This window comes from Taeniopygia guttata, chromosome 4 (genome assembly GCF_048771995.1).
Source record: "Taeniopygia guttata chromosome 4, bTaeGut7.mat, whole genome shotgun sequence".
NCBI classification, from domain to species: Eukaryota; Metazoa; Chordata; class Aves; order Passeriformes; family Estrildidae; genus Taeniopygia; species Taeniopygia guttata.
The window spans coordinates 25936500-25957817 of NC_133028.1; the positions used below are offsets into that span (position 1 = coordinate 25936500).

Consider the following 21318-nt stretch of genomic DNA (forward strand, 5'->3'; position numbering starts at 1 on the left):
ACACTGAAGGGTTGCCAGGGTCCTGAGGTTCACCACAGCCACCAAAGCAAAGCCTTTCGGGTGTGCATATTTAACAGAAACACTCCCGTATGAATGCAGTGTGGGAGGAACTATTGCCACTTATGATAAACATGGTTTATCTGTCCATTACAAAATCAAACCCTGTTAATTGCTTGAAATTTCCCTGAGAAACAAAACTCCACCCCTTTGTTTTGTAACCATAACAGCATGGAAAACGAAGTAAGAATTACACGCCAGGGCATTGTTCTCATGCTGATGGGAGCAGGAGTTAAGGGCAAATGAAAAACATGAAAAGTCCCTGCAGGAAACAGTCAACATACTTCAGAGTAAAACATTAAACTGCCCTCACTACTTGTAAGGAATCATGTGAGTTTTCTGTGTCTTGGCTGATTCTTGGGTGTACTTCTATTTTATACTTGGTCTGGGCTATCTTTTAGAAGTGAATAGTTGGTAATAACAAAATATATTAGATATAGGATTTCTTCTTCTCAGTGTGAAGAACCCAGTAAAGTGCTTGCAAAGACCTGCATGTGTTTATGTTTCCCATGAGATTGTGACAGGTGCCTAACTGTAAACTGATCCACTCCTGCTTTTTTCCAGAGCTGCAGTTTTAATCCTACTTTCATGTTCCCCCCCCCCCCCCCCCCCCCCATTTCTCTAGCACTTTCTTCTGCTTCTTCATCGTGCCCATTCACACATCTCAGGCAATATGCAAGAACAACTTCTCACAGGGGTCTGAAAGTTCTTTTAAATGCCATGTGTTCACTTGGGTTTCAGAACATGCTTGTATTACAGTTTGAGCCCAAATAAAGCATTGTATTTTACAATCACTAGCTTTAGAAAAGTTTATCCCTGTCAACCAATGTAATTATGGGGTTGTTAAATTTTTATATCTGCCTTAGTGTAGGGGTGTCTTAAATACTATTCTAGAATGAAAATGCTTCTTGTTCTGTGAGTGGAAGGTCCTACTGTAGTGTTTTCTTGACGTTACTGGTTTGACATCATTGTATTCCTATAAAGACCAAATGCTTTTTGCTTTATTTTTTATCAAGTACACCTGTGGCACTAAAAAAAAAAGTAGTGAAAGGCATTGCTACACATATATGTGTAACTAAGCACCTTGCAAGCATTGACTTTTGTATTTAAGACATTACACCTGAAAACTCTCTCCTCTTTTGCTCTGATTCTCATGCATATATTAGCCCTACAGAGAGCACTAGAATGTAACTTTGTGACATGTGAAGCCAAACTTAATAAGAATCTCAGAAAGAGTACCTGGAATACAATTGCTAAATTTGTCAGGATTTGCATTGTTTTCATTGCGTTACGAATTTAATGAAACCACACAAGCATATCAAGTTCACGATTCCTGTCATGTCTTGTTTTACTGGAACTCCACCTCGGAACCATGAAGTAAGATACTGTAATTACAAAAAGGGTTGCAAAATTTTTTTGAATATTTATTGGCTGAATACATGCGGTGAACCTCATACTCCCGCTAAGCAGCTCCAAAAGCAGCCATGTTCTATGTTTATTCTGTCCAAAGATCTCATCTTCCATTTGCGTCACACCACAGCGAGATGCAATCGTGTTATCACTGACATAATCCTGGTATCCAGTGATAAGTCAGTTTGGTGACTATTCTGTTATTACTTTTCTTTAATGAAGAAAAGAAAGATGCCTTTAATGACATGGAACTTGGAGAAAACAGAGAAGCTCACTAAATCCATGAGTCTTATTCTTCCTTTCCTAGTGAGGTCAACTTTTCCATCAAAATACTTTAATTCTTTAGTGGGCATTTAAAACACATTTCAAATGTTTAAAACACATTTTCAAATAGCAGCCAAAATTCAACAGGGTTTTTGTAATAGCCAAACCCCATCGTACTGCAGGGTAAATTAATCACTTGATTTTGAGACTTCTAGGGCAATTTTTAGTTTAGTACCGTGTCCTCTCAAATGTCTAGACCAGACTTTATTGCTAATAGTAGGTCATATAGATGATAGGTGTTTGTAGTTTACTCCTATGGATTTAGAGTTTGAAAACAGGGGAAAGGAGATGCATACCATAAGGTTTATTTAGAATGGGACAGTCTTTTTAACACAAATGAGAAGATACAGATTGCAGTTCTATAGGATGCTGTATGAAGATTTTTAAAATTTAAGATGATGGTATATTCCAAGAGCAAAAAGACTTAGTTCTTAGCTTATATTTACAATTTTACTTTTCATGCCCCCCCAAAATTCTAAAATTGAGATTTTCCTCATGTAATCTTCTTGCCAGAACTTGGCAGCTGTGATCACAGCTTTGGTACTTTTGGTGCTTTTGTAGACAGCATTGCTTATCAGAAGTCCTTACTCTATAAAACAGCACACATTTCACAAAGGCGAGCATAGTACTAAATCGGACATCCTCGAACCCCGCATAGTCAACTATGTGTTTGTGCAAGCTGCCAAGTGGCTTAGCTCCTCTTTTCTCCGCCAGCTTGTGCTATGACAACCTTTTACTTTTATATTTCTTGCTGCCGTGACTGCTGAGGGGACAAACTGCCGCCACATGAGTGGCGGGCCGAGATGTCCCGGGCGTCCAGCGCGGCGGGGCTGTGCGAGCGCGGTGCGGCCGTGCGGGCTGCCCGCCCCGGCCGGGGACGCGGCTCCGTGGGGCGGGACGGGCGCGGCGCCGCGCCCTGCCGGCACTCGGGACTCGGCTCCCGGTGAGAGGGACGCAGCCCCGCCGAGCCGGGCAGCGCCGAGCGATGTTCCCCCTGTGGAAGGCCGTTCTCTCGGAGAGTCTCCTGGGTAGGTGGCGGCGGGGCTTGGGCGGGGGCCCGCGGTTGAGGGCACCGGGGGCGCTCAGCCCCGGCAGCGCGTCGCGGGGCTCACCGTGCGTGCAGGCGTGTCGCCGATGAACAGCTCCCTCCGGATCGAGTAAATAGCGCTCACATCTGAGCGCTCGTCTCTGGGTTCTTTTTTTCCTGCAGTGCTGGAATGCTTTTTGTCTCTTGGATCAGCCTAGAATGTATTGCTGCTCCCGGCCAAGTGTTTGTGCAGGTGTTGCAGAGGCGGTGCTGTGCTGCCCTGCTCAAGGCAGGGCTCCCAGGGTCGGCAGTGTGCTCTGCTCGGTGCATCTCCCGCAAAGCACGGAAACTCACAGCGCAGTGCCGCTGTGCCCGGACAAGGCGTCTCCAGGGGAGAACAGCGCACCGATTTACTAGAATAATTCCTTTAGCCACCAGTCTGCCTTTGAGGAGCCCTGAGACTGTGGGTGGACTGCTTATTTAGCCAGCCCTCTGGACACTAATCCTTTCCGAATTTGAGCACTTCACTGAGGTTCAAAGTAGGAACTGCTGTCTGAATAGGGGAAGAGCTGTGGTAGTCCCATCATTCTATTTCCTCGGAAAATGTGTTTGTTTAACTTTAAATAACAAACATTTCTTCAAAGAAGGTGGCTGTTGTTGCTTGAACTGCTTTCAAATATATTTGATAGTCTGTATGCAAAAGTATAAAATGGTACTTTTTAAGTAATCCCCAGGAAATCTTGTTGAAAACGCATGATGGGGTTTTCTCTTTTTGGTTTGTTCTTGTTTTAGGCTACATTTCTTGGTCTCTTTACCATGCACTGCCACCAATGATCTACTACTTCCCTCTTCAAACACTGGCACTCACAGGCCTAGAAGTTTTTGCCGTTGCCTTCTTTTCCCCGATATTCTTGACAATTGGCCCTTTTTGGAGGTTGGCTAACAATGAGTATGTCCTAGCCTTTCTGAGATTGACTATGGTTGGTAAGTACGCACTTATAGATTGCATTTTGGTATCAGTGCATAAGAACAAACATTGCAAGTTACCTTAAAATTCAGACAATTGCAAAAAGACAAGAATAAAAAGTTCCCACTCTCCCCATATTCATGTTTTGTTGGTTTCTTTTTTTTCTCTATAGTCAGAGAAATATTCTTTGTAGCCATTGTATTGCATAAATACAGAAAAATATAGTTTCACTTTTATTTTTAGGAGCTTTTAATTTAGTAATAGTCATGCCCAATAGGAAAGGTGTTTACAGTATCACTCAAATATCAGCAGAACAGGTGTTTTCTGAATTGTGACAATGGGTAGGGATGAGGCATTACGTAACAGCTTGGGGCTAGTTTCTATGAGTGAAACATTCTTTTTTAGTCTCTGAGGAAGTTTTTTCTTCTAAGAATGTAATTTAAAAATTAAATCTATCTATCTACATGCCTGTAGAGGGGTTATAGGCTCATCCTAAATATGAAATAAACTCAGGAAATAGATGCCCCATTTCCCATTCCATAGACTCCTCCTTAAATGAAGATTTGCTGGGATTCCCACTTCAGTCTTCAGATAACTGGTTCAAATCTTAGCTCTTGTTGATTTTTTAAGTTTTTCAGGGGAAGGTTTGGCAGTTACAGCCACGCTCAGAGGCGAGTTATGCTAAAGAGTTTGCCACACTGGATGAATCGAAGGAGACAAGGGTCTCCATCCTGTGCAGAGGTGAAAATGCTGCTGCTGAGTGATGTGGTTCAGAAGCAGCAGATCCTAGCTCCTCATTTGTCAATATAAGATGATAGATAGATAATAACTTACCCTATAGGTTTCCTCCTTTACTGTTAGAAGTAACAGTATTTACTTTCCCTGTGTAGTTTTTTTAAAAAGAATTATTGTTCTTTATCTCTAGAAAAATACTAGAACTGAGCAGAGTTTGTTAGTGTCATTGATTTTCATGAAGAATTGTCTTTCTTTTCTTTTCCTGCTCTTTCCATTATATCCATCCTAGTATTTTCTTCTTTAGTAATAAGCTTCTCAGTGAACAGAATCTTCAGCTTCTTGCAGCAGTGCCTCATGTGTTGCCTTCAGCAAGATCTAATTTAGAAAGTAGGAGTGAGTATAAGCATTTAAAATTGCACCTTACTTTCCTTCAGATGTGACAGTAACACAAAATTTGCCATGTTTATTTAAGGTTGAGTCTTCAGATCACCTTGCTGTGTTTACTAGTTCACTGTATCAAAAGAGATGGAAATCACTTAGAAGTGTGTAATTTTTGTTCTGCTAAATAAAGAGTAGTGACAGGCCTATGATGGTCTTTTATGTGCTGCTGATTCTCCTGTTTCTCAGTTCTTCCTGTGTTTTTCTTCCTTCATACTGAGACAATTTTTTTTTTTTTTTTTAATCTTTTTTGCTTCTTAAAAAGGCCATGGCCTTCCTCTGGCACTTGTTGAATTGTCAGGCAGAACAATCTACCCCATGCATGCTCCACCCCATTCTACTCAGTCTTCAATTTCACAATCAAAAAAGAAAATTCTTCATGCCTAGCTAAGACCAGAATATTTATGGGGATTATTTTTTCCTGTTCTGTTTCTTTCTGCCTTTTCAGGAAGCTTTCTTTTCCCTGCAACTTCTAATTTCTGTATCCTTCTGTGCTACTTGATTTTGTGTTCTATTTGAAAACAAACTACAGCAAAGTACGCTGTGGCAGTGTCTATTTGCATCTGAGTCTTCAGACAACATACGTTAAATTTGGGTGTTTGGATAGATATATTTAAGTCTTAGGTGTACTTGCCCAGCAACAAAAGGTGTGTCTGCTCTAACTTGGCAAACCCATGCTACCTTTAATCAGGGTAGCTAGCACACATGATGAAATATTTGAAGAGGCAGGTTTATGGATTGCCAGCACAATTTAGTGACAGAAATCTGTGTTTACTGTACATGAAAACTCTGTTGAAGTTCATGCAAGTGCACCTTCACTGCACATCGATCTTGTTTATTGTCTTGGCTCTAAACTTTGATTTTTTACTCTGAGCAGAGTGAGCAGGTAAACAGTTGGAGGATTCCTAGCACGCGTTGCCAGAACCTGCAGCGCCATTTCTGACATTTCTTGCTTAACATCTCTTCAAGTTTGACTCATACTGACATAGCAAATGGCTGGTATCATAACAGTGTTGTTGCTTCTCCTGCTGTTTGTCATTGGTCCTGGGAATTTGCCACACTGACTGAAGTTACGAGACTATATGTGGTCCATTGCACTTGAATTGGAAACCTGGAAACCTGTTAGCAGAGTTTGAAACTGCTGGTAATGTGGGGTCACTGTGCCCTGGGAAATGGCAAAGACGTGTGCACGTGCTCTCTTTCAGTGGCTGGGAAAGTGGTACTTCTCAGAAATAAAACGGCACAGGCCAGTAGTGACCAGATACCGAGCAAGAGAAAGCCTTATTCACCCCTACTGAGGCAGTTGATTTCTATTCCCTGTGCTATGTGTGGTGACTGCTCCTGTCTAATTAAGAACGTGCCACAGTGTACTTTTGTAAGTGCACTGCAGCAAAAGCCACAGTCACAGTGGAGCAGTCACAGTACATAAAACTTTATGGCTTTTGAGTTATCTAAGTGCATGGTTGAAGAATATCTGTGTGCTTTGATATCCATATATCCTCTCTGCCTGGTTTCTATGCATACCTACATTTCTTTGGTTTGTTTAAAAATGTGTAATGTCATGTGTTTTCAGATATGTGATGTAGCTGTTCAAATTACAAACAACGTTGACCTAATGCACAGGAAATCCTTATTACCCGGTCTCTATTGATCATTAAAGTAACCTGTGTGCATGTATTTGTTTGTAGGAAGCTTAGCATCATACCATGCACCAAATGCTTCAATTAGACTGCTCATCTTGGCTGCTGGTGTTTCTTCTTCATTGCTGGTTCAAACAGTAACATGGTGGTCAGGAAACAGTTTACAAAGGTATCTTCTTATGCTGATGGAATTTAACTGGTGTTTCTTTATATTAAAAGCTGTTTTCTTTTTTTTTTTTTAATTCCTCAAATGTCTCACTATTTTAAAAACTGATTCTTACAGATTCATCAGGATATGGGGCTTCATGCTAGGAAAGATAATGCTCCTTGTTCTTCGTATCTGGTACACATCACTTAATCCAGTCTGGAGCTCACAAGTTGCCAATACTGTCATACTGACAATTGGTTTCATAGCAGCAGTGGAGCGAATTCATTCAAGTAAGGATATTACAGCAAAGATGGTGATTATGAAAATAATCTAAAGTATACCTAGCTATGAGTCACTGGGTTTTGGCTCTTTGATTTTTTTTTCCCCTACACAGTCTGGTTTTAGACCTGTTGCATGAGCATTGCAGGTTTTAGAAGTTGTGGGGTACTTCCATCTGCCCATAATATGGCAGAACTGGTATCACAATTCATACAAGTGGTAGTAAGTTGGTGCCAGATCTGCCTCTTTTTCCTTATTGCAGTGCCAACAATATGACAGTAACACAAACAAAGGCATAATATAGACCAATGAAACCAGAATGGATTATTGTCTTTCCAGCATAAAACATTTGTGGTGTTATTGTTATTTTGTTAATTCAGTTTGCACTTTGAGTTTCTCTGCCAATGTGTATCTTTTAACAGAGAAGGGGAGATATAGTTGGGGAACAGCTGATATGTGAAAGTAAACAGAAAGAAGTGGAGGAATGGACAAGTTGTCCCAGTCAAACTTTGCCCAAGTTCTTGGAGTGTTTGCACAGAGTACACTGTAGTGGGGGCTGGCATAGGCTAAACTGTGGAGGTGGTATTGCCAAGGAAGACAGCAAGGTTGGGTTGGTTAGTTAAGGCAGCTCATGTTAAATTCTTAGAATCTCCTTCCTTCTCAGTATAACCTTAATGAATTAATTGAAAGATAAAACCTTAGCATCATGCATATTGTCGGTAAGCTTGCATTACACAATCTAAATTAAGCCTGAGCTTTCATGAGAATTTAGAAAGGGAATCTGCTGCAGGAGATTAGGAAGGAAATTTGTCTTGTTTGTGGGTGACAAAATGATATGCCTATGCAATTAAAGTTGCTGCTTTCTCCTTAGATGAACGATGTTCTAAAGCACATGGGAAAAAGGAGAAGGAAGGGAATTTATTTCTGGCTTATTTCGAAGTGTCAGGTTTTGTTCTTATCAGAGTTTAGAGTTTCAAAGAACAGAAGCCTCTGAGCAAATTCTAATAACTTTTCTGCTGATTTTCAAAACTAATTTAAACATTTAGAAGTTATTATGGAAAATAATCAGATGGGTAGGTTGGCATTTTTTAACACTTATGGCGAGTGTATTTTCTTGACAGACCTCGGGTTGTTAGTAAAGATTTTTTTTTTTGTATTATCAAATTCTGATAACACAATCCTAATCAGATAAATTAGCTTTATGTTTAGCATGCAATTTATTATAGTAAATTTGTGATTTTAGCTATTTCTTTTTCTCAGTAACTCTTGCAAATAGGATTTGACAGTTTGCTTAGCTGTATTTCTATTCTTATTCTAGATGAAAACAAGAGGAAACAAGAAACAAACAAAACTGGTAATGTGATTAGAGAGACTGCTTCCCATCCTCATTGGTTTTTATCAGGGATTGCTTTTGGCAGCCTCATGTTCCTCACTCTGTGGATATTTGGGGAGGTTTCATTAATTTCTAGATGGGCAGTAAGTGGACATCCACATACAGGTCCAGATCCTAATCCATATGGGTAAGTGCATTATTATTATTATTATTATTATTATTATTATTATTATTACAAAATTGTAATGAAAATCCAGTGCTGTAGTGGGTGACAAATTAAAACTCGACCTGATGATGGTATAAGATAGAAAAAAGTGAGTACAAGGTACTTTACACAGAGGATTACTTCTTCGTTTGAGATATCGCTGAGCATTTTGTCCAGACCTTAAAATTTTCTGATACATTTTTATTTTTATTTCAGCACTAAAATCTTGGTTTGCCACATTTCAAAACAATTTTTAGATTAGCACTGAGGTTCAAGGACTTATGAATGCAGTGTATCCATAATATGCAGTAAATTAGTCTAGCAGTTTTCTTCAGAGAGGAGATGATCAGAGATGCATGCACAAAGTATAAATAAACTGTGTATACTATTAAAATATATACTTCAGTAGAAGTTTTGATTAGTAAGAACATAGTCTTAATGCTCTGTGTTGTTCATTCCAGTTCCAAAATCTAGAAAGAGACCAAATCAGTTATTCTGAGTAAACTACATGTGCTGGCAGGTGACAGAGTTTATAATTTGGAATTGGTATACAAAAGAGCTCCCCAAGACTGTGAGCAGTGTTAGATACTTTAGTTCTGTTTGGGGTAGATTCTTCTCTTTCATTTTCTCTGAGCTGTTTTTACCTTTTGTACCAAGATTTCAGTGGACTGCTTTTGCTGCTAAACACTTAAACATTACAGTAAGTTGCCATTATTTTCAACTGGATGTTTTTTACATCCAATAAAGGGAAGAAAATATAGCTGTGTGTGAACAAAATTTAGCTTTGTTTAAAGTATAAGAATTATAATATAATAACAAGGACCCATGTTTGTATATCTAGAAGCTTCTTTTTCAATATCAGATACTTTTAAAATCATATTAGTGTATGTTTTTTTTTTTTTTTTTTCCCTTATTGTTGTATCAGAGGTACAGTTCTGTTGGGCCTTGCTCATGGATTGATGCTTTCATTTTGGAGCTGGTCTTCTGTCATCAGTTTTGCCTTGTTTCTTATAGGTAGGTGCAATTCCTGAGCAAAATTTTTGTTTGTTACCTTATCCCTTTACTCAAGTCCTCTGACCTGAAACCACATCTCAGAAAGCTGTGGCTAATCAAAGCCTCCTTTTCTCTTGCCACTGACTGTAGTACACATATGTCTGACAGTTGACTAAGGGTTACAGGCCAAATCCCCAGGCCATTGCAGAGCAGTCTTATTGTCTTCAGAAGCCCTGTTAAGGTTCTGTTCCCTTGAGCAGCATCTCAGTTCTGACCACCTGCATTGTATAACAGTTGGACTTAATGACCTTAGAGGTCTTTTCCAACCTTAGTGATTCTATGATAAGGCCACAGCTAGGGTTATGGGGTTGAGAGGACACAAGCCTCTCAATTCCACAGGAGGCAAAATAACTTGTAATTTAACAAGCAGTCTACCTGGAGACAAGCTTACCTCCTGTGTCTTTACTTGCTAAGTTCTGCAGGCAGTAAAATATTATGAACAGGCAGGTTTTAGTGTTAAGAAATGTGTGTGGAGATTATAATGTAAGCATGAAGTTTTGATTTTTGATGTACACACATTGCTTATTTAAAACAGGCACAGAAAGGTTCTTTACTTGATTCAAGCATTGTATTCTAAAATGCTCAGAACCTTGATGTATTAAAGTTAAATATTAAAAGTGTTTCTATACATTTACTTTCATGGTGTGCCAGTAAATATTCATATCTACAATAATGTTTTATTGTAGATATGAATGTTTTAAAATGAAGTTGTCCTGTTATAGAAATGCTCTGTTTAGAGTCAAATCCCCAAATCAAAGATAGCATGGTAAGTCAAGTATCTTGCAGTCAGTAAAAGATTAATAGTTGCTTTCTTGCCCATTCTATAGTTATCTACAGGGAAAAATAATGAAATTATATATTTTCATATCAATCTATTTGATTCTTTCTGTATTATGGTAAAAGAGATTAATAACTGATAGGCCTGTTACTCTCTTAAGAGCTGGATCATTCCTCTGTTGTGCTAAAGAACTCTGTAAGAAAAAACTGTTTGGTTTTTGCTCTTGATGTTTCTCTGCCCTCTTTTTGCTGTATTGTTTTCAGCTGAATAGGCAATGGTTAAAGAGTGAGATATTGGGAAAATAAAAGACTCTCTTTAGCTACTGTGAATACCTGTCCTTCTAGTGATGCAGTTTTAAGTCTGGAAAGCACACTTATATTTCCCAGACTATGTTTTCTCACTAGCCAGAATATGAAAATGAATGTGGTGGGTAATATAACTGACTGAGACTTACTCTATTCTTTTCTATCCCTTCACAGGTTTGGCATCTGCAGCTGGTCTCCTTTATTTACATACCTGGAGTGCTGCTGTTGCTGGCAACATTCTTGGTGTCTTTACTATGTGTGTGTGGCCTCATCTAGCTGGAAGCTTTGTCAGCTGTCTGCATCCTGGGAAAGCCATGAGCACAGCCATGTTTGCCTATGTCCTTGAATTATTCTTCTGTGTTTGGTGTACAGCTTATAAATTTGTACCTGGAGGAGTTTACATTAGAGAAAGCTCCCATCTTCTTTTAGGTACATTTGTGATAATAAACAAATATAAATATGCTTGCTTTAGCCTCAGACAGACACGTGAAATGTATCTATAGTATAAAGAGTATTTTCAAATGCTTGGTTACTGTTTAATTACTTATTGTGGTAAGAGTTTCAGTGCAAAAATTAATGAGACATGCAAAAAATATTTTACTTGTTTCTTTACTGTTAGAAATAGTCTAAAATGTGGACAGAAAATTGAATTCAAAAGTGGAAAAATGTCTGATAACTAAAGTACGCAGTGGAGAAGGAGATCTGTTATTCAGCCACCCTAAAAATATGGCTGCAACCCAGGTTGTGAATGCACAAATATGCTGGCTACCTAAGGTAGCAGTGCCTAAGGTAACAGGGTAGCTACTGGGACTGTAATGTAATTCAGTGCATTATTTAGCCCTGCCCTGCAGAGCAAAGTGCAGCATCCTGATGATCTAGCTAGTCTACATTGGAGACCTGAGCTTCTTTCCCCTGTGGCTCTACCTTATGTTTTGTGGACACACCAGCATGTTTGGAGCATTTCAGCTGAGCCTGTAGCATCAGAAACATGTGAACAGGACAGGCAGAAAATAAATTGTTAGGTATTTTCAAATAAGAACTGAGTTGAGCAAATATAAAGTCTTTAGCAAAATGATGACTTGATAAGGGTGGAGAGGTGGAAAGGAAACCAACCCTTCCTGGCTTTGTGTCCAGAAACATTTTCTCAACAGGTTCTAACATGTTTCAATGGCATATTTCACTAACTACATTTGAGCAATGCCAGACATTGTCTTGGGCTAAATGTGGAACATTTTTAAAAATGTGATGCATTAGTATATTTTATTTTGAAAAGATTAATGACTAATTTTACTTGTTGCTCCAAAGGTTTCAGATTCTATAAATGTCTTTGCAACTACTTTGTGTTACTCCAGTTTCTTACTCTCCATGTGTGTTTCTTGTATTACGGCATTCACATGAGGGATTTGAGTTCATTATGTTTTAGGAGAATTTAATTCCATTATTGCATTATTTTCGTTGTTCTGAAAGCACTCTGAGGAGTCTTTAGAAATAGTTATCTTAGCTAATTAAATTTAATTTTTTTGAAGTTATATGAAGAATGGAGTGTGATAGAGGAGTGTCATGCTTCCACAAAAGTAATGCTTTCACAAAAGAAATACTTTTATTCAAAATTATTTTCTGTTACTTTCTATTAAATGCACATTTGTGATTATTTACCTGGCATGATCACTGGGTAGTAACAGAGAGATAGCCCTAATTTTCTCTTTGGTAAAGAAAACTGTAAATGGAACACATCTCAGCTGATGGCACTGCATGAGTTTAACTTCCATCTGGGAATGCAGTCTCTATCTTTTTGATGCCATGCCATAGTTTATCAAAGATTATACCATGAGACTGTGTATTTGTTGCTGTGCTTTTACCCTTACAGCTTGGCTTTCTGGCAAACTGCTCATTTTCTTCTGGTTTCTTCTAGGTGCAAGTGCTATTTCTTGCTTTCTTCTCCTGTCCAATATCCTGCCTTTCTCTTGCTGCAGTTTGGGTAGGGAACTTCACCAGGAAAAGTGACAATGAAAGTAAGATCATTAAATTCAAAACTTCTGTGCTGCTTCACTGTGGTGTGATATAATGCTGAGGGGTCAGATTCCTGATCTCCATCAATTTTAATGGCTGTGAATCAGCCACCCTTTGAGAAAGGTTTTGTGTGTTCCTCTTCATTGTGCTAGACCGAGTATCCTGGTTTGCAAACTTTCACTACAGCTAATGTAACAAGTAAGGGAAATAAAAAAATACTGACTAATAGTTAGCTATTACTCTGAAGTAAAATATGGCTTCTCTAATTAATTAACTATGCCACAAAAATATTAAGGGCATATATCTTCTCTGGCAGAGCTCTTATCCAGTTCATTATCCTCCCATGCTTTTTTTAAAAGTAATTGCATTCTTTAGCTCATTAGGGATTGGAAAAGACCTTGTACTATTTGTCTGAGCTACTTATTGAAAAGATTCAATCCCCACTCATTGCAACAGTTAGTGCACTAAAGTTGCTTACTAGCTTTTAAAATGTATCTGTAGGTGTATTTAGTTTTCTGTTTTTAAAAAGCAGAAGTACTTCTCTTGGCTCTGGAGTTCCAGAATACAAGCTGCTGCCATGTTAAATTGACCTTCCAATCTGCTGCAGTCTGTTTACACTGTTTTATAACCAAGTGTTGAGCAATTGCTTTTGTAGTTCGTATATGAAAAACGTGTTACTTTCATCTTGGTGACTGAGCAGTTCATTGCCAAATGTTATAGATATGTGTAATCATCAATGTCCTTTATTCATCAAGCTGTTGTTTTGAGGTTCTATAATACATAGGTGTAACTCGATTGTTCTTGTCCAGGTTAATTTCAGTAAACTTTGAAAACAGTGTGCTCAGCTGAGAGTTGTAGCCATCAATAGGGCCTGGAAGGATTTTAGCATAATTTATCTGCCATGTGTTAGCCTTTTTGACATAATACCCTGTAACTGCACTGCAAATCAATCTTTACTTGAGAGTGCTGCCAATAAATCTCATAGTTCCTGCCTTGCCTCATAAGGTATGGCATTTATCTGCTTTTGTTTTGAACCATAAGGTTGTGATGTTGTAACACAACAGCTGGGAGTTTATAAAATGTGTTTTTAAGCAATGTTTAATATGTTAAAGGTCTATGAAAAAACTAATTACTTATATTTTTACAGGTTTTATAATGTTATGTATTGGGGTAGACTTTCTAACAGGACCCAAGAAAGACCTTCACTCTGTCTTTGAAGTGAAAAGCAATCAAAAACAATTCTTCAAAAGGAGTAAAAACTGTATTAAACTACGTAAGTATAATTTTAGTTCCTTTTCTCCATGAATCTAGGAATATTGTTTAAGGAACAAAAAATAACACTGTGGAGTATTTGGTCAGATGTTTTAGAAATGTCTTTTTGGTGCTAGTCTTAGAGACAGACTGGTAATTGGTATTTCCCTAGTTCCAGGTTAATGATGACATATACTGCTGGAGGAGCTGAATAACTGTGGTTGTGACTGATAGAGGCTGTTCCTAATGGAGTGTGTTAAACAGAGACAAGAATCTGGGCAAAATGCAAAAATGGATTCAGCATCATTGGTGGTTTTGTTTTAGTGGTTGAGGAGGAGGCCTCTCTGGATCTTGGGATTGACATTGTTCGTACAAAAGATGCGGATGGTTTCCCAGCACGCGGTATGGCGCTTTTGAGGCGGTTCAGGGTGACAGCGCTGCCAGGGCTGTGTGGGCTGGCTGGCAGTGCGGTGGCACTCGCTGGCCCTGAGCTGCTGTACAGTGTGACACTCCTGCATGAGGAGGTCCTGCAGGGCCTGCTGTGGCCAGCAGCACAGCACAATGCTTGGGGCTGGCTGTGTGTTCAGACCTGGCCTGTCTCAGGAAGCCATTGTCATCTGCTGCCTCTCAACTATGCCTAGGGATCCCAGATTTTCAGATTATATATATGGGGGTCTGCTTTTTTCTTTAGGTTTTGAAGAGAAATGAAAACCAAATATTTGAGGTTTTATCACTTTATGGCTTTTAAAGCATACAAATATTTTCAACGATTTCTCTACAATCATTTGAGTCCTTGATTTGTTTTCATTGTCAGCTTACTGTTTCTAAAGAAAAAATGCCTGTCAATAGCATGAAGTTTGGTAGAGGAACAAAATTCTAGGCATTAGGGCATGGTAATCCTACAGAGATAAGGATGCTGAAGATGACAATTCCTGCGTCTTTTCTTCTGTGGCTTTGGATCAAATTGCTTGCCATTTGTGTATATTTTGCTGCATTTGGAAAAATAAGACAATAGTGCTTCAGTGTTTTTCAGTGCTGTTTCTGGAATCTTTATGGAGATGTCTAGCCTGTATACTCAGGGGCCAAAACAGTGTGATCTGTGAGAGTTTGTGTGTCAGAGACAACATGAGCACCCTTTCAAGTGGTTTGAATATTACCACTAAGGAACATTTCACAAAAGTAAATTAATATTTCAAAATACTACCTGTCACAAAGCACAGCCCTTGCTCAGCTAACCTTGTAATGTTGCAGCAGTACTTCTTGTTCTTCCTCATCATGCCCACACTTGTTCTGTTTCTCAGCTTCCACTCTAAGCACCTTTGTGTCTTGCAGAGTATGAAATAGCTTGACATGTGCTAATATAGGCAGCATGTCCTTCTTCCTGACATCTTACATCATAAAATATATTTAAATTTTACACAAAACCATTCCAGAAAACTTGCATTAAAATAATTTAATATATTTTTAAATATATGAAAGAATAAACTGGAGTTACTGAAATCATTGTAGATAGCATATGCCACTGTGTAAATGAAATAACTGCAGAGGGCTTTGATCATTAAATTATATTGTGCTGAATGGTGAGAGCTCTTAGGTGCACACTGTGGTTATTTGTAATTCTATAAGAGCAATTAGAAAGCTTTGAATATGCTTTCTATGAAGCTGCACTGTCTTTCCAAGAGTCTGTCAAACAAATGACCATTCTTTAGGTCTGGCAAGAGCCACATCCTTCTGACATCTAAAGACTTGCAAAGTAAACTATATTTTATTCTACACATTGTATTAATGCAAGATAAAAATTTTCTACTTCCAGTGCACATTTGCACACAGAGAGCAAAACACTGAAGGGCTTACATGATGCTCTTATTCATGTCCTATAATGAATTCTTCAGTAGGTGTAATTTTTACATAACTATTCCAAGGAGTTTTGGTACATTTTATCTGCTCAGGATGTTGTGTTTTGGAGACTGTATTTGCACACATATACACATTCTGCATGCACAGATACCTCCTTGATCTGCTGTTGTCACTTAAATGGACACATTTCTCGTCCTGTGAATAGCATACCTTAGAATAAGTGTCCTGTTTAACAGCAATAATAACATTATTTTTTCTCAAATTAAAATAATTTTTTCCGTGTTTTCCTATTTCAAGTATTGTGGCTGTTTGTTGGTGTCGGTTTGCTTGGATTAGGTTTACGTTATAAAACTTACCAGAAGAAGTTGGGCCAAGGGGTAAGTAGGGTGTTTGTGAGAATGGTAATTTTCAAATATACAGTAAAATGTGTGTGTAATATCTTAGGTATGTTAATTGTGGCTGAAGAAATCTTTGCAACCAAGTATTCAGAAAAACTAATGCATAAATGAAGATGCAAAAATTTAATTTATAAATTAATGTCAAATTGAAATGTCTGGATCTTTGAGATTTATAGTGAAGGAAAAAATATTTTGAAAATTTGAGAGATTCTTGTCTCATATATTCAATTTGAACATTAATTTTATAAATTAGTTTATTTGGATGGTATTCAAACTGGACAATTCTGTTAGCCTGCTGATCTCATGAAAGGGGAGTTTGAACAGATAACTTTCTGAGGCTTCTTCCAGCTGAAGGAATTCTATGGCTCTGTACTATATCATAACTCAAACTGAAACTCTCTGAAAAGTTGGTCAACATAGATTAGACTTAGACTAGGTATGGAAATTGGATAAAAATTTGAAGATTCCAGTTTTCTATCTTGCAAGAAAATAGGTATTGCAAAGGTAATAAATAACAAGATGGTTAACAGTCATGGAGTTCAGTGTTAGTTTCACAAATATACACAGATTAATACGGTTGGCCTTCTTTTTTCAATTAATTCATGTTTTGCCTTATTGTGTGGCAAAAAGTGGTCAGTTCCTCTTAGTAAGATAAAAAAATGCATTGTCTCTTTCCTCTTCATTTGTTTACTGTTACTTGTACAAATTAATTTGAAGAATGATGACTTTTGTTGCCTTGTTAATGGCAGATTTAGTCTTTTGTAATTCTGACAGCTTTATTAGGAAAATATATTGGTTAAAACATCTCTTTCTGTATGTCTTTTATGGCATCATGTATCTGGTGTTTACTACAAAGCTATAATATGTAAAATTCAAATTTTACTTTTTCCTTTTTTTTTTTGAGGTTCCAAAAAGAGATTTCTCTGCTATGATCTGGCCTTTTAGATTTGGATATGACAATGAAGGATGGTCTAATTTGGAAGGATCAGCTAATTTGCTTAATCAGACAGGTAACTCTTTTTCCCCTACTTCATTTATATTTGGGAGGATTCATCTGAAAAGACAAGTGAAAACACCTTGGTAACTGAGGCCATTTTTGCATTAACACAAGAACCTGTGTTTAGTGGTTTTCTCCTCAATTTTTGACCTGTTCCAATACAAACACTTCAGTCAAAAATCCATTTGCAGAGGTCATAATTTGTTTAATATGTTTTAGAGAGGTTTCTGATCAGAGGAAACATTATATTTCTTATTTAGATTTTTCTTCTCATATTTCTGATGAGTTACTTGTCTTAGAGAAATTCTTTGCATAAATGAAATAATATCCTTTTAGATAAAATACAATGGTATTTACAAAGGTAAATATAGTTTTAGGTAAAATACAATGTTTTATAATTCCTACGTGGGTTATTTAAAATGTGAAGCATTATATCATTCCTAAAGGGTGTGAAATTCAAATGCTCTTAACGATGAATACATAGAAGAAACAGACAAGTCTGTTTCCATCACTGAACCAGTGCAATTTATACAAGAAAAATAGTGATTGTGGCTTGGTTGTCACGATTTCACTGTAAAGAAGAGTGTCTAAACTGTTGCTCATGGACAGGAATTTGGTTGGAAAATTAGCTATAAGAAACAAAAACTTTAGACTCGACTCGACTGCTGTTGCAGAGGTCATTGATTGGCCAGTAGTGCTTGTAGGTGTTCCTCTTTCCCTGCAATACCCATGAGACAGGGTGCACAGGGGACCAACAGTTTAACATCTAAAGCAGCTCAGGGAATCAGGAAATGTCCATGCTGCCATTCCAGCATTTGTTGTTCTCTGGCCCGCCACAGTATTTTCTTGAGCAGCTCAGTCTTTACAAACCCAGGCAATGAAAAGGCACTGACAGGTGCTCCTGTGCAAGTCTTGATTTTGTGGCAGAGATACACAGGAGTTGGTGAAGAGTGAAGAGACTGATTTAACCTCATTCACAGTTACATTGTCCCATGACCAAAGGTTCGGAGAGCTGGGCTACGTTGGCTGTCTGGTGATATGAGAAAACAGCCAGGATATTTAATGAATAGAAATTAGGAACATTCTTCTACATAAGTGATTCCATAGTTCATGTCTGGGTGGTTATTTAATCTTTACATATTTATTTATCTATTTTGATGAATGCATTCATTTCTAGCACCTATAGTTTAAATTAATGAATATTAGAAAAAGTGGTTATCTATGTCCATTGGCATTTCTTTAGGGTAATAAAATATCACTTCTAAAAAAGACAATTGCTAAGTCAAAAAAGCAGCAAATTCCAAAATATAAATTAATAAAATCTAAATTAATAATAATAATAATACAAAATATAAATTAATAATGTATTAATTAGAAAATAATATATTTAATAGAAATTATAAGTAAAATTTAATATATTTAATAATAAATAATAAATTTCATATAAATTCATATTATAATTGAGATTGTATTAATGTATTAATAGCAAATATTGATATAAATATATTATAAATAATATTTACTATAAATTAATATTATTAATTTATAAATTGATAGTTTATTTATATTAAGAATTAACCCAAAATATACATTAATAATTTCTAATAGGTAGAAATGGTATTCTGGAGTTTTATGTTACATGCATATTTTTATATAAAATACTACATTCACATTGTCAGTAAATGCACTCAGATTTTGTCTAGAAATTCCTATAAGAAGTGTTCCTGATTTTGAGAGCCATAGAGAAAAGAATGGCTATCTGCTTTAGGATAGGGGTTGTCTTTAAAGGTCTGGTGGGGTGGTGTGCATTTCTTGGGCTCACCTCTCTTTTGGAATAGTGAAGATGCCACACGTAATCGCTTTTGTGTCTGGAATTTCTGTCTGCCTTGGAGGGATTCAACATCAACCCTTCTTAATGGTTTCAAGTACTCTTTCTGTGATCAGCATGTATGCTAACGATGTAGAAGGAAAAAACCTGGGAATCCACTTAAGAACACTGGGCTCCCATTTTCCCTTCTGACAATGCTTTACACTGTCACATATGATATTTCAAAAGCAAAAAATCTTCTGTGGTGCTGGATGGCCATAATTCCTTATGGAAGGGCTGTGGATGAAATGGTGACTCAATTTGCCTTCCTGTGTAGGAGAACATTCTAAGAGGGGCATAATTTCAGCAAGAAGGGAGCACTTGGAGCACTTGTTACTGCTGCAGCTATACTGACCTGCTGCTCAAGCTGAGTCTGAATGGTTCAGCCATCCTGTGGGCAGCTTGCAGACTCCCACCTTCCTTCAGGCATGGGCAGTTGTTTCTTAGACAACAACTAAGGAAAATCCTTCCTCAAGGAACTGCCTAGTTCTTCCTGTATCCTGCAGTAAAAATATAGGGGAACCCATCATGTTCCCCAGCAAAACCACACTTCTGCATGTAAACAGGGAGGGACCACAGTGCTTTGAGAAAGTGAGGTAGCTGCAGATGGTCAGCCATGCACTGGAGCTGCAAACCCTTCTGTTACCATGCCTTGGGGCTGATGCAAGGTTGCTCTGGGCTGAATAATATTTTGGCAACAGCATCTAGTTTGCTGGTCTTGCACAGGACTCTTTGAAGCACAATAGGATTTGGTAGATGAAGAGAAGTGCAGATGTGCTGTGTAGTGTTTGTTCATCAAATTGAAAGCAGGAGACTTGCTACTGTGCTGTTAATTTGTGTGCGCATAGTAACTAATGCTTTAGAAATGGCACAAGGTCTGCTCAGGCCAGCTGTATTCTGCAGTCTCCTGTATCTCTGGTCATGCACCAGGGATGAGCCATGGAAGTGCTCATGCATGAAGTGCATCTTCATCAGAGTTTGTGTGGCCTGCAGTAGCCAAAAGTTCGGGCTTTGTTGACTTTGTTGCCAACATTGATTTGCCTTGACTGACCCCTAAAGGGCTTGTGTTCATCCCTCTGTAATCAAAAGGGAAATAATGATAATATGTAGTTATATATAAGTCCCATTTATATGTAACAGTTATAAATGTGATTTTTTTTTTCCCTTCCATCTTAGAAGCAGATTTTATCACTATTATAGAGAGTGATGCCTCTAAACCATTCATTGGAAACCATGATCCAACAATGTGGCTAGGAGAAAGACTGGGATTTTATACAGATTTTGGTCCAAGCACAAGAGATCACACTTGGGGGTGAGTCAGCTTTACATGTACAGTGGCAGTAAATAGATGTAAATATATTGCCTAATACAAACTGCACTAATACAGAAGCAAAGAATAGTTGGAATAGTACTCACTATAATCACTTGTTAAAGCTTGTCCGTTAGCAACAGGCTTTGATTCATTAGCGTTACCATGCAATGTGGATGGAATTTTCCTATTGCTAAACATGATCAGATTTTGGTGCTTGCCCCCACAAGCTACTTTGGTTTTGGTGATACAGAGAATGGCATCCTGCCCTTTAATGTACAGATTTGGAAGTTTAGCATTTCAAGTACTGCACCTGATGCCCTTCTCACATTATTTTGTTTTGGGTTATGAGAATTTTGTATTTCAGACTTTAAAATGTGATAGTTGGAAAATGCAGCACATCAGGAGGTATGAGAAATTTTGAATTCATATCTAGCTTGGGCTGTAATAATGGGAAATGGGAATAGAAAGGTACATGTCTGTTTGACCAGATATTTTGTGTCTAATTTTACCTTAATGCTTGACCACCTACCAGTTGCATATCTTTAAATACGTTTGTCCTCTAGAAAAATACTGGCATATAATGTAACTTTTTATTTTCATGGGTATATACACCTTTCTGTGGTAGATAGAACTTCCCACTGATGTTGCTATGGCTATTGAATTTTTTCCATATGTGAGGGGCATTTAGTAATTTTCTTCTTCCAGATCTTGTCTATTTGAGGCAGAACAGGGGAGAGAAGTCATTCTATGAGATTTTTTAAATTAAATACATTGAAAAATCTGATGCAAAATGTCAAAACAGAAGCTGAAAAAAGAGAAATCTCTCATTTTAAAGATGTATTTCTACCTACTTCTACTTTTAATATACCTTTAAATTTCTGGTAGTGTAAAATTCTGTTTTGTATGAAATACAGATCATTAAAACCT

General features: G+C 37.7%; 1 protein-coding gene across 4 annotated transcripts in view; it reads left to right on the forward strand.

Annotated features, from left to right (window-relative positions):
- Positions 1-277: 277 nt before the first annotated feature.
- The window catches only part of CWH43 (cell wall biogenesis 43 C-terminal homolog), a 28614-nt gene continuing 7573 nt past the window's right edge, over positions 278-21318 (forward strand). Inside the window, exons 1-11 of one of the 4 annotated variants that reach the window (XM_072928164.1) lie at positions 278-387; positions 3611-3802; positions 6647-6767; positions 6882-7036; positions 8344-8545; positions 9489-9577; positions 10874-11128; positions 13857-13982; positions 16115-16194; positions 17120-17225; positions 20256-20391. In XM_072928164.1, the coding sequence (XP_072784265.1) occupies positions 3649-3802; positions 6647-6767; positions 6882-7036; positions 8344-8545; positions 9489-9577; positions 10874-11128; positions 13857-13982; positions 16115-16194; positions 17120-17225; positions 20256-20391 (1424 nt within the window). In that variant the 5' untranslated portion in view covers positions 278-387; positions 3611-3648. Of the gene's footprint in view, positions 388-2693; positions 2820-3610; positions 3803-6646; positions 6768-6881; positions 7037-8343; positions 8546-9488; positions 9578-10873; positions 11129-13856; positions 13983-16114; positions 16195-17119; positions 17226-20255; positions 20392-21318 lie in introns of those variants that run through there. The other 3 variants (XR_012055589.1, XM_002193572.7, XM_072928166.1) reach the window with 3 other exon arrangements.